The sequence below is a fragment of the Rhinopithecus roxellana genome, chromosome 10, assembly GCF_007565055.1.
Source record: "Rhinopithecus roxellana isolate Shanxi Qingling chromosome 10, ASM756505v1, whole genome shotgun sequence".
Classification (NCBI taxonomy): Eukaryota; Metazoa; Chordata; class Mammalia; order Primates; family Cercopithecidae; genus Rhinopithecus; species Rhinopithecus roxellana.
This window is the reverse complement of record NC_044558.1, coordinates 73,897,589-73,910,840: the sequence shown is the minus strand read 5'-3', so window position 1 is coordinate 73,910,840 and position 13,252 is coordinate 73,897,589. Positions and strand designations below refer to the sequence as shown.

The following is a 13,252-nucleotide window of genomic DNA, read 5'->3' as shown; positions in this document are numbered from 1 at the left end:
GTCTCACTTTGTCGCCCAGGCTGGAGTGCAATGGTGCAATCACAGTCCACTGCAGCCTCTATTGCCTTGGCTCATGTGATCCTCCCATCTCAGCCTCCTGAGTAGCTTGAACCAAAGGCATGCGCTGCCGTGCCTGGCTAATTTTTTATTTTGTAGAGATGGTCTTGTTCTGCTGCCCAGGCTAGAATGCAGTGGCACGATCATGGCTCACTGCTTCCAACAGTGAGGCTTTGACAATTTATTTAAAATTATGCAATCTGCTGTAAAATGCTAGTTAAATTTTAGTTATTTTTGGTCACTTACCTGAAGTGAAGTTATCACATCAGGGTTCTGAACCACATTCCTTTAAAGTCGTTATTGGCCCATAAAGAGACCTTATAAAGTTCCTATGAGATTTTGGTTAAGTGGTGATAACAGGAAATAGTTATTTTTGGTGGACATATATAAATATGTGGTGTTATTTGTGTAGATGTAAATAAAAAATTATTTTGTCACTTAACCTCTGCACACATTTCAGAAATTTTACTTTTAGTTTATGACGACTGGTTTCTTGAGCTATATTTCCCAGCAAAAATTATTCAATTAATTTATTTTCATAAATATTGTGTTTCCTAAACAGTTTCCACTACAACAGCTACTGCCATATTAAGCACTGGAGCAGGTAAATAAATTAAAAAGTGCTAACTGTTTTTATAGCTCCTAAATGAGCAGCAAAGATAATTGATAGTTTGGGAATCATGGCACTTTTTTCAAAGTTTTCATTCTCCATTTATGTATTTGCTAAAGGCCCATGCCAAATAGCAGGTCTGTATGTAATTGTAACATTATTAAAGAAATCTTCCCTTTTCAAAGGTTATCTGTCCTAAGAAGAACATTCTGCATATCACTGATTTGGAGAAAGTGGCTATGTCAGAAAATTCTATGTTAAATTCCTTGAAAGTAATTTACAATTTCTTTTATTAACACCAAGAAATCTTTAATTTTAATTGGATGCTTTGTCATTAAAACAGTAGCTAGCGGAGTACAAAAGTATATTGAAATGTGTAAACATCTGATAAGTGAACTTAACTGTTACATTTAATCATTTATTTGCATTCTGGAGATCTTGAAACATGTTTAAATAGGTACGGTTAACCTCATCTTTCAATACCAGTTTAATGTACATTTCCAAATATTTGTCTTCTTCTTTGCATAGCAATTACACTGGTTACCAGTAGCCCAGGCATAGGTAAGCTATAACCTCTAAGCCACAACTTAATCAACAGGGGATTTTTAAAAACACCCAAAACTTCCTTTGCAGTATTATATCTTTGCAATGACATTTTTAGAAGAAATAGACAAAGTTTCTTTTTTAAAAAAGAATTTTTTAGAGAAAGCTTTTGGGGGAAAAAAGCATTATACCAAATGATAAGGTTTTTTGACCTTTTACTTGGGGCCTATACATTTTAAAACTAATATTTGGGCTTCTTTTCACCTATATGATGATTTTTTGTCTGATACAGTCACTTCAAGTTGATCCATTTTGCATGTGACTATAGATGTTCTTGAAAGTATAATTTCCCCTGCATATAAAACTTATTTTTCCATTGTTTTCTCAAATTCAGCAGCATCCATTCTAGCGATTACAACATCAAGCAGTGAAACAACAGGTAGGTAAATCAGAAAATCCATAAGTGACGAACAAAGTTTTGAATAAAGGTTTGTATCTGAAACCTTGAACAACTTAAATATTGGAATCAACATCAGTTTGATTATACATTAAAATATTTGGGTTTGAATTTTCCCTCTGACCATCCAGTTTCCCTAATTTAGTTTGCTATTTTATCTTTCCACCTAAATTTAAAAATGTATTCAGTATGTTTCAGTGTCTTTAATGTATATGAAAATATGATTTAAAAATTCACAAAAAATGGCCAGCAGACAATTTAGCATTGTGACTCTACATGTTGTTGTTGTTGTTTGTAATACATATAGTCACATTCTTTTCTTTAAACTAATTAATTATACAATTAAAAATATATCAATTTTACTTAATTGAAGATTCACATGCATAGTGTATGTCATTTCTTTCAAGAGCCTATGTGTCTGAGAAAATCATCCATAGATTTCACCCTTTCAACTCTTCACTATCTTTCACATACTCACTTTTCTATACTTACAGTCTTTACCCCCAAGTTAGCACTAATTCTCTTTCTTTATTATTTATTAACGTATCAAGTCTTAAATGAATACGTTCCTTCAAGTCACAGGCCATGCTTCGCCATCCTTGTATTCCCAATTGTACCTAATGCCAAGGTACAGATTAGTTTGTATTCAGTAAGTATTTACAGAGTGAATGAATGACTCTTCTTTTTCCTTGTCGAAAATTTAGAACTCAGGTTTAGAACTTTAGCTCAGAATTTCTGATGAAGGTTAAACTATTTGTTAGATATTAGTTATACTGATAAATCCAACAGTTCATACATTTCACTCATTAGAGCTAATCTTCAATACAAAGATACAGTGTAAAACCAAGGCTATTATTGGATTATAAATTGATATCATAATATAGAATTGTGACTATAATTTTGAACATTTTGTAAATCTTAGTGTTGTCTATTTTTAAATTAATATATTTTTATATTAAAGGAGTAAATATATATGTATATCTTAAAGCATCAGCTATCATAGTGCACAATATTATTAAAAATACCGAAAACAACATGCTACTTCCTGTCAAACTTTCTCTTATGTTGGATATCATTCGTGACACAAAGCATTACTGGCTCTTTCAATGTAAATCTCAGAAAGCCTGACACATTTCAAAAATGCTCTTCTGCAGTCTGTAATCATAAATTCATTTCTCAGGACTAACAACAATTTCATCCCAATAGTTTTTTGAATTATTTCTTATGCACCACAGAGTAATTTTCTAGCTACGTGTTACCTCAGTTGCAAGCAGTGGACTGAATCCCTAATTTTCAGCCTGGCTCTGTTTCTAAGATGATTAATTTGGTTCAGTTACTAAACTTTCCTTTAGTCAAAGTCATTCATCAGCTATTAAAACTTTCGTATCTTGTGATCATTTAAAGAAATATTTTTTCCTTGATTTGATGAACTGCAAAGATACGCATGAATCATAAGCAGCTTAGATAACTATTTCTATTTCTTCAGTATCATGATGATGATATCTATATCCTATATCACAATACTTACCTAGAACTATTAAAAGTGGTTTAATTTTTCTAGCTTATATATATATATAATATATAAATTATATGTATATAAATATATAAAATATATAATTTCCTTTTCAAACACCTGGTTTTGAATGTAATATTCAATTTTATTTTGTCAACACTTTGTACTGTAGTAAGTTAGCTGTCCATGGAAAACAGAACATCATGAGTAGATTATCCTGATAAGGTTTTTGTGAACAACTGATTAAGTTTTAGATGTAATATTTTGTCCCATTTACCGTAAAACACGAAAAAAAACTTATCATCTTCACGGTAGCATTTTAAAAATTATAAATCAAATGCAGAGTTGAATTATAGGAAAGATTACCTGGGTGATTTTTTTCCTTGAATTCATTTGGCATTATTTATGACTTTTGTGCTTTGCCTTACTGAATCCTAATGTTTTATTTAATTTCCCTGAAATTCTGGTAGATATTTCATGCTCTGTAAGTATAATATTAATAATTAACCAGATGCTATGTTAGTATTTTACTGAAAGATATGCTAAAAATGACTTTTATTGAGGATTTACCTTATTCTAGTCATTATATTAAATATTTTTCATTCAGTATCTCATTAAATCTTAATCCTCTGATTGTTATTCTCCACAGTCTTCCTCACCTCATCATTTTAAAGGTGAGGAAATGCAAAGAGCTTAAGTAACATTTTCAGGGTTATAAGGATCAGAAGGAAAAGGACATTCTGGCATGATCTAGAGAGAAGTCAGGATTGGTTTTCTTTTTCTTGTTATCCATGAAAGCCAGAAACTGTAGTCAACATCATTATAAAATCAGAAGACAAAGAAGTATAAAAATGTTTATTTTTTCCCTCATATTAAAATTTTCCAATTGTGCCACAAAATGTGTATGTTTCAAATAAAGTTAGTCAAGTAATCCCAATGTGCAGAAAACATTGATTATCAAATTAATAATATATTCCCAGCATTTATTAATAGTGTATGTGTAGCTTATCTTGCTGCTGGAACAGATTAGGAAGTGCTAATTTTCCAGATAAACTGAAGCATACAAAACTTTAATTTTAGTTAAATGTATCAAATTTCAATTAAAAAATAATGATTAGTGGTAAGAATTAGAGGTAATTCTTAGTTCTTTATCTTTTCTGAGGCTATGACCATATCACACTATACAGATGAGAATTTAGAAATCATTCAAATAATGATTAACTTAGTTTCCCTTAAAACCTGTGACTTGAGGGCTTGGCACATGCCAGTTGGTCATCTTTGTTCATTCAATTAAGTGGAAATCATAAATAGTCTACTTCAACTTGTGCTAGGGACTTGGACTGAGTACAAACTATTCAAAATAAAATGTGGTATTTCTGAATTTTAACAACTAAGAGATGATATGCCAATTTTCTTCTGGCTGAGGGATCATAATAATTTATATAAAGTGAGGATGGTAATCAGAAGAAACCCAGAAAGTGCTAGATAAGGGTTTACTGGTATTTTTATTTTGGAGCTCCAAAGGAAAAAAAGTCACATTTTTTATTTTTCATTTTTCATGTAACAATAAAACATTTTACTTTAAGAGACACCAACTTATTTTTTCTTTTCACACTCTTTTTCTTTCTAAATTCATCCAATAAACACTATGTCATTGTGAAAACAAAACAGTTTAAATTGTTTGCTTTTAGAATTCTTTTTTAAAAAATAAAGGTCTTTTGTAGAGCAATTGTCTTACACAAATTCTAGGCTTGAAAGATGCATCCTATTTCTTTCACTGACATTAGTGGTTTAAAAGTGGCATTTTCAAATTGTGATGAATCCCTAACTACAAAATGATTTTTGTTTTTAAGTTTTCTGGTGGTAAGCCTCACTTGATCAGTTATGAGAACAATGAATCCCATATTTGTTTTATGTTAAAATAAGTGTTTTGACATCATCACTAGCAAAGGGTGTTTTTTTCTGTTTCTTTCCAAATATAGTATGCATCAAACAAAGATACTTAGAGATTGAAAAGTAAGAGATTATATTTCAGATATAATATAGCTAAGAAGATACTTTATTTCAAATATGTATTTCCTCTCCATGAACTATCTATAATAAATGAAAGGATTTGTTTCTTGGACATGGGAACCCATTTCATTGTGGATAATATATTAGTGCTTTTGAGCAGAAACAATATGATAAGTGGGATAAATTAACTTGGTTAAAACTTTCCTACTTTTACTTTTTGCTTTGTCTTAAAAATAAATCATTTTAACATAAAAACCTATAATTATTGAACACAAAGGTAAGATTTATTTTAAAAAGAGTCTCGGCGGGGCAGTGGGGTAGGGGGTGCAGGCTTTTGCCACTAACTTGTTCTCTGGATAAAGTACTTTTGACCAAGTACTGCATAGAAGACAAGGTATGACTTCATTGTTGAATAGACCTTAACTTTTTTGTTGAGGTAAATAGCATAGAAGTAAAGGGTACTTTTGAGGAGTTTAGAAAAACATTGCAGAAAACTCTAAAGTGAAAGGGAAGCAGTGTGCAGACTTTAATTTCTCCACATGCTTTCTGTATCTATCTTCTTTTCCATACAGCGAACGCTTTCAGAGGGCTAAAATACCCTGAGAGATGCCTAGCTAACCATTCTAATAAGCATGCTATTTTTAGAAGAAACATTGTGCAGTTATGGGGCTTTTCCTTTTTAGATTGACTGATCTTGATACAGAGCTAATATTTACTGAGCACTACTCTACCTATATGACATATATTATCTGATTTGATACAGAAAATTCCCTGAAATGGTGCCATCATTTCCCCCTATTTACACATGAGTAAATGGAAACACAAAAAGGTTAAGTTATACATTCAAGGTTACTTGCAGAGATAATTAAAATTCAGAACATATTTTCTAGACTCCAGTCCTAATGCCCCTGTGTTTCCATGTTTAAAGAAGAGGATGAAGTTGAATTTAATTTACATCAGTTATTGAAGAAGCAACATGTAATTACAGATTCTGATTTCAAATGGGAACTTATGTTAAAATCATAGGTTGCTTAGTAGGTTTATATTAAAACAAGAACAAAAAATCCCCCATGTGAATGAATACATGGGACACTGACATATAATTTAAAAGTGGGTTTCTGTTACACAACAATATAATCTGTTAAAATGCATATTTACTCAAAAATTTAAAAACTTAGAATGTTACAACTATAAGTTATATATAAATTTTGTTTATACAATGTGCTTATTAAAAATAGCATCAATCATAAAAAAATCGCATCAGGCAAAGGGAGGTAGATGAGTATAGTGGAATGTGGAATTAGAAAAATAAGAATTTGAATCCCTCCCCTTAAAGTTTGACCCTGTTTTAAGTCCCTCAAGCAGCCTGAGGTTTAGTGTTCTCATCTGTGAAGTGGGAACTAAAAATAATCTCTACATGGAAAGATTTGAGAAAACAGTAAATGTGATAGTGCAGCTTGGTGTAATACATAGGAAGTATTCAGTAAAGGCAACTTTATTATTAGTGAATTTTATCAGGAATAATTAACTAGGTGAATGAGTTTATATTTCAGTTGGGGAGTTTAATACTTTATAGATTACTAATCAGAAACATACTGCTTCTTGAATTAAAGCCAATTTTATGAATTTTTAAATTTTTTCAGAATAAGATATTTTGCAAAAGCTATAGACTCTGCAGTACTGAATTTGTTGTTTATGAGGGGAAATGTTATGGATACTCCTGAAGTTTATCTTTCAGACATATATTTTAAGTAAAATAAAATTCATTGAAAAAAATGCCAAAATATTTTTTCCTTGTAAAAATTAAAATGGTTCTTAGAATTAATTTAAAAACTTAGTGGTAGCTAGAAAATTAATTAAAAGACTTTATATTAAGTTTGTAGTGAGGTGAAACACAAGTGGACAAAGCCACTTGAAAAAATTTTTTAGGGTGGAGTTAGTGTTTTGGTGAAGGCAGCTCCTCCTATTACTATTTATGTCTCGTACACAAAGAAGCTGACACATAATAATTGACAGTATCAAGTACTTCCAGCATGTGTGTTCATTTGCAAGTAACAGAAAAATCAGTTGAAACTGTAATGGTTATGGATGTCAAAATTAATGAGAACAAGAATACAGTCTCTATCAGTTTTGGTAATTAAACCCGGAAGAAAAGTGAGTTCTCGTGTATTCCTGTTAGTAAAGGCTTATCCCTACTTTTATTGCTGTATCAATAATTTCAGACTTACATCTTCTGAAGTTCATTCATGGTGAAAGGGAGCTATATCATAGTAGCCTGACTGGTCTGTACCCCAATCTGTGCCTAGTTTAAATAACTCTAGGACCCTGATTAAAGATCGGTCCTTGAGATGCACATGAGCATGTTGCCATCTCAGCAACATCAATTATAAGGAAAGGCCTATAAATATGTTCTCTTGTGCATAAGGCAAAATAGTGATGATCAGAGCACTACCACCTATGCTGTGCAACTATGTTCTTGAATCCATGTTGATTAGAGCATATTTATTTAGATGTGTAAATTTTGGAGATTTGATTTTATTCCTTATGATAATGCTGCTTTTAATTAAATGCAATTGTCTTCAGTTTGAAAGTGTTCAAATTGGATCACTGGAATTCCATAAAGGTTAAATCAAAAATGGAATCTGCACCAAAATCTTTGGGATTATCAGGGTCTATCTATTCTTCCACATCATTCTAATCTTGATCGTCTCTGGGGTTCATGGCATAACAGTCTTTCCATGCTATTCTTACAATTAGATCAGCAAGATATTTTGATTCAAATGTCCAACTATTGTGCTCATTAGTGAGAAAAGATATCAAGATCTGAGCTGGTCAGTTGGTGGAGTCTGTGTAATACCAATTTTGAAAATTCTTCTCAACTAAACCTTGTCAGCTCTTGATAACTGTCACAAAAATTTTCTCTCAAACTAGTTACCACACTTATTTAAATATACATTCTGTAAAGTAATTCGGGGAGACAGGATATTTTATTCTTTACTTGATATTGTGTTCTATAATTTCTAGTCTAATTTTTAATATTTCCATTAACATGGTGAATGGGTAATTAAGAAAACTTGAAAACTGCAGGAGGTGATGTGTTATACATACAGGCAGAATAACATAAAAAGCAGTATGGGTCACAGTCCTAGATACTGGGGGACTTAAATTTGAGTCCTAGTTTTGTCGCTAACCAGCAGTGTGATCTTGAACAAATCACTCAACTTTTCTGAACCCCATTCTTTATAGGAAAATGGGTAAAATTTTTTTTTTTTTTTTTTTTTTTTATACTTTAAGTTCTAGGGTACATGTGCATAACGTGCAGGTTTGTTACATATGTATACTTATGCCATGTTGGTGTGCTGCACCCATCAACTCATCAGCACCCATCAATTCATCATTTATATCATGTATAACTCCCCAATGCAATCCCTCCCTCCTCCCCCCTCCCCATAATAGGCCCCAGTGAGTGATGTTCCCCTTCCCGAGTCCAAGTGATCTCATTGTTCAGTTCCCACCTATGAGTGAGAACATGCGGTGTTTGGTTTTCTCTTCTTGTGATAGTTTGCTAAGAATGATGGTTTCCAGCTGCATCCATGTCCCTACAAAGGACGCAAACTCATCCTTTTTTATGGCTGCATAGTATTCCATGGTGTATATGTGCCACATTTTCTTAATCCAGTCTGTCACAGATGGACATTTGGGTTGATTCCAAGTCTTTGCTATTGTGAATAGTGCCGCAACAAACATACGTGTGCATGTGTCTTTGTAGTAGAATAATTTATAATCCTTTGGGTATATACCCAGTAGTGGGATGGCTGGGTCATATGGTACATCTAGTTCTAGATTCTTGAGGAATTGCCATACTGTTTTCCATAATGGTTGAACTAGTTTACAATCCCACCAACAGTGTAAAAGTGTTCCTATTTCTCCACTTCCTCTCCAACACCTGTTGTTTCCTGACTTCTTAATGATTGCCATTCTAACTGGTGTGAGATGGTATCTCATTGTGGTTTTGATTTGCATTTCTCTGATGGCGAGTGACGATGAGCATTTTTTCATGTGTCTGTTGGCTGTATGAATATCTTCTTTTGAGAAATGTCTGTTCATATCCTTTCCCCACTTTTTGATGGGGTTGTTTGTTTTTTTCTCGTATATTTGTTTGAGTTCTTTGTAGATTCTGGATATTAGCCCTTTGTCAGATGAGTAGGTTGCAAAAATTTTCTCCCATTCTGTAGGTTGCCTGTTCACTCAGATGGTAGTTTCTTTTGCTGTGCAAAAGCTCTTTAGTTTAATTAGATCCCATTTGTCAATTTTTGCTTTTGCTGCCGTTGCTTTTGGTGTTTTAGACATGAAGTCCTTGCTCATGCCTATGTCCTGAATGGTACTACCTAGATTTTCTTCTAGGGTTTTTATGGTATTAGGTCTAACATTTAAGTCTCTAATCCATCTTGAATTAATCTTCGTATAAGGGGTAAGGAAAGGATCCAGTTTCAGCTTTCTACTTATGGCTAGCCAATTTTCCCAGCACCATTTATTAAATAGGGAATCCTTTCCCCATTTCTTGTTTCTCTCAGGTTTGTCAAAGATCAGATGGCTATAGATGTGTGGTATTATTTCTGAGGACTCTGTTCTGTTCCATTGGTCTATATCTCTGTTTTTGTACCAGTACCATGCTGTTTTGGTTACTGTAGCCTTGTAGTATAGTTTGAAGTCAGGTAGCGTGACGCCTCCGGCTTTGTCCTTTTGGCTTAGGATTGTCTTGGCAATGCGGGCTCTTTTTTGGTTCCATATGAACTTTAAAGCAGTTTTTTCCAAATCTGTGAAGAATCTCATTGGTAGCTTGATGGGGATGGCATTGAATCTATAAATAACCTTGGGGAGTATGGCCATTTTCACGATATTGATTCTTCCTATCCATGAGCATGGTATGTTCTTCCATTTGTTTGTGTCCTCTTTTATTTCACTGAGCAGTGGTTTGTAGTTCTCCTTGAAGAGGTCCTTGACATCCCTTGTAAGCTGGATTCCTAGGTATTTGATTCTCTTTGAAGCAATTGTGAATGGAAGTTCATTCCTGATTTGGCTCTCTGCTTGTCTGTTACTGGTGTATAAGAATGCTTGTGATTTTTGCACATTAATTTTGTATCCTGAGACTTTGCTGAAGTTGCTTATCAGCTTAAGGAGATTTTGGGCTGAGACGATGGGGTTTTCTAAATATACAATCATGTCATCTGCAAACAGGGACAATTTGACTTCTTCTTTTCCTAACTGGATACCCTTGATTTCTTTATCTTGCCTGATTGCCCTAGCCAGAACTTCCAACACTATGTTGAATAGGAGTGGTGAGAGAGGGCATCCCTGTCTTGTGCCAGTTTTCAAAGGGAATTTTTCCAGTTTTTGCCCATTCAGTATGATATTAGCTGTGGGTTTGTCATAAATAGCTCTTATTGTTTTGAGGTACGTTCCATCAATACCGAATTTATTGAGCGTTTTTAGCATGAAGGGCTGTTGAATTTTGTCAAAAGCCTTTTCTGCATCTATTGAGACAATCATGTGGTTCCTGTCTTTGGTTCTGTTTATATGCTGGATTACGTTTATTGATTTGCGAATGTTGAACCAGCCTTGCATCCCAGGGATGAAGCCCACTTGATCATGGTGGATAAGCTTTTGGATGTGCTGCTGAATCCGGTTTGCCAGTATTTTATTGAGAATTTTTGCATTGATGTTCATCAGGGATATTGGTCTAAAATTCTCTTTTTTTGTTGTGTCTCTGCCAGGCTTTGGTATCAGGATGATGTTGGCCTCATAAAATGAGTTAGGGAGGATTCCCTCTTTTTCTATTGATTGGAATAGTTTCAGAAGGAATGGTACCAGCTCCTCCTTGTACCTCTGGTAGAATTCAGCTGTGAATCCATCTGGTCCCGGACTTTTTTTGGTGGGTAGGCTATTAATTGTTGCCTGAATTTCAGAGCCTACTATTGGTCTATTCAGGGATTCAACTTCTTCCTGGTTTAGCCTTGGGAGAGTGTAATTGTCCAGGAAATTATCCATTTCTTCTAGATTTTCTAGTTGATTTGCGTAGAGGCGTTTATAGTATTCTCTGATGGTAGTTTGTATTTCTGTGGGGTCAGTGGTGATATCCCCTTTATCATTTTTTATTGCATCTATTTGATTCCTCTCTCTTTTCTTCTTTATTAGCCTTGCTAGCGGTCTGTCAATTTTGTTGATCTTTTCAAAAAACCAACTCCTGGATTCATTGATTTTTTGGAGGGTTTTTTGTGTCTCTATCTCCTTCAGTTCGGCTCTGATCTTAGTTATTTCTTGCCTTCTGCTAGCTTTTGAATGTGTTTGCTCTTGCCTCTCTAGTTCTTTTAATTGTGATGTTAGAGCGTCAATTTTAGATCTTGCCTGTTTTCTCTTGTGGGCATTTAGTGCTATAAATTTCCCTCTACACACTGCTTTAAATGTGTCCCAGAGATTCTGGTATGTTGTATCTTTGTTCTTATTGGTTTCAAAGAACATCTTTATTTCCGCTTTCATTTCGTTATGTACCCAGTAGTCATTCAGGAGCAGGTTGTTCAGTTTCCATGTAGTTGAGCGGTTTTGATTGAGTTTCTTAGTCCTGAGTTCTAGTTTGATTGCACTGTGGTCTGAGAGACAGTTTGTTATAATTTCTGTTCTTTTACATTTGCTGAGGAGTGCTTTACTTCCAATTATGTGGTCAATTTTGGAATAAGTGCGATGTGGTGCTGAGAAGAATGTATATTCTGTTGATTTGGGGTGGAGAGTTCTATAGATGTCTATTAGGTCCGCTTGGTGCAGAGATGAGTTCAATTCCTGGATATCCTTGTTAACTTTCTGTCTCGTTGATCTGTCTAATGTTGACAGTGGAGTGTTGAAGTCTCCCATTATTACTGTATGGGAGTCTAAGTCTCTTTGTAAGTCTCTAAGGACTTGCTTTATGAATCTGGGTGCTCCTGTATTGGGTGCATATATATTTAGGATAGTTAGCTCTTCCTGTTGAATTGATCCCTTTACCATTATGTAATGGCCTTCTTTGTCTCTTTTGATCTTTGATGGTTTAAAGTCTGTTTTATCAGAGACTAGGATTGAAACCCCTGCTTTTTTTTGTTCTCCATTTGCTTGGTAGATCTTCCTCCATCCCTTTATTTTGAGCCTATGTATGTCTCTGCATGTGAGATGGGTCTCCTGAATACAGCAGACTGATGGGTCTTGACTCTTTATCCAGTTTGCCAGTCTGTGTCTTTTAATTGGAGCATTTAGTCCATTAACATTTAAGGTTAATATTGTTATGTGTGAACTTGATCCTGCCATTATGATATTAACTGGTTATTTTGCTCGTTAGTTGATGCAGTTTCTTCCTAGCCTCGATGGTCTTTACATTTTGGCATGTTTTTGCAATGGCTGGTACCGGTTGTTCCTTTCCATGTGTAGGGCTTCCTTCAGGGTCTCTTGTAAGGCAGGCCTGGTGGTGACAAAATCTCTAAGCATTTGCTTATCTGTAAAGGATTTTATTTCTCCTTCACTGATGAAACTTAGTTTGGCTGGATATGAAATTCTGGGTTTAAAATTCTTTTCTTTAAGAACGTTGAATATTGGCCCCCACTCTCTTCTGGCTTGTAGAGTTTCTGCCGAGAGGTCTGCTGTTAGTCTGATGGGCTTCCCTTTGTGGGTAACCCGACCTTTCTCTCTGGCTGCCCCTAAGATTTTTTCCTTCATTTCAACTTTGGTGAATCTGGCAATTATGTGTCTTGGAGTTGCTCTTCTGGAGGAGTATCTTTGTGGCGTTCTCTGTATTTCCTGAATTTGAATGTTGGCCTGCCCTACTAGGTTGGGGAAGTTCTCCTGGATGATATCCTGAAGAGTGTTTTCCAACTTGGTTCCATTTTCCCCCTCACTTTCAGGCACCCCAATCAGACGTAGATTTGGTCTTTTTACGTAATCCCATACTTCTTGCAGGCTTTGTTCATTTCTTTTTCTTCTTTTTTCTTTTGGTTTCTCTTCTCGCTGCATTTCATTCATTTGATCTTCAATCGCTGAT

General features: G+C 34.4%; 1 protein-coding gene across 1 annotated transcript in view; it reads left to right on the top strand.

Annotated features, from left to right (window-relative positions):
• MUC19 (mucin 19, oligomeric) overlaps window positions 1–13,252 on the top strand; it is a 207,261-nt gene that overhangs the window by 65,665 nt on the left and 128,344 nt on the right. The window contains 3 exon segments of the mRNA XM_030939700.1: window positions 620–661; window positions 1,196–1,228; window positions 1,605–1,649. Of these exon segments, the coding sequence (XP_030795560.1) occupies window positions 620–661; window positions 1,196–1,228; window positions 1,605–1,649 (120 nt within the window).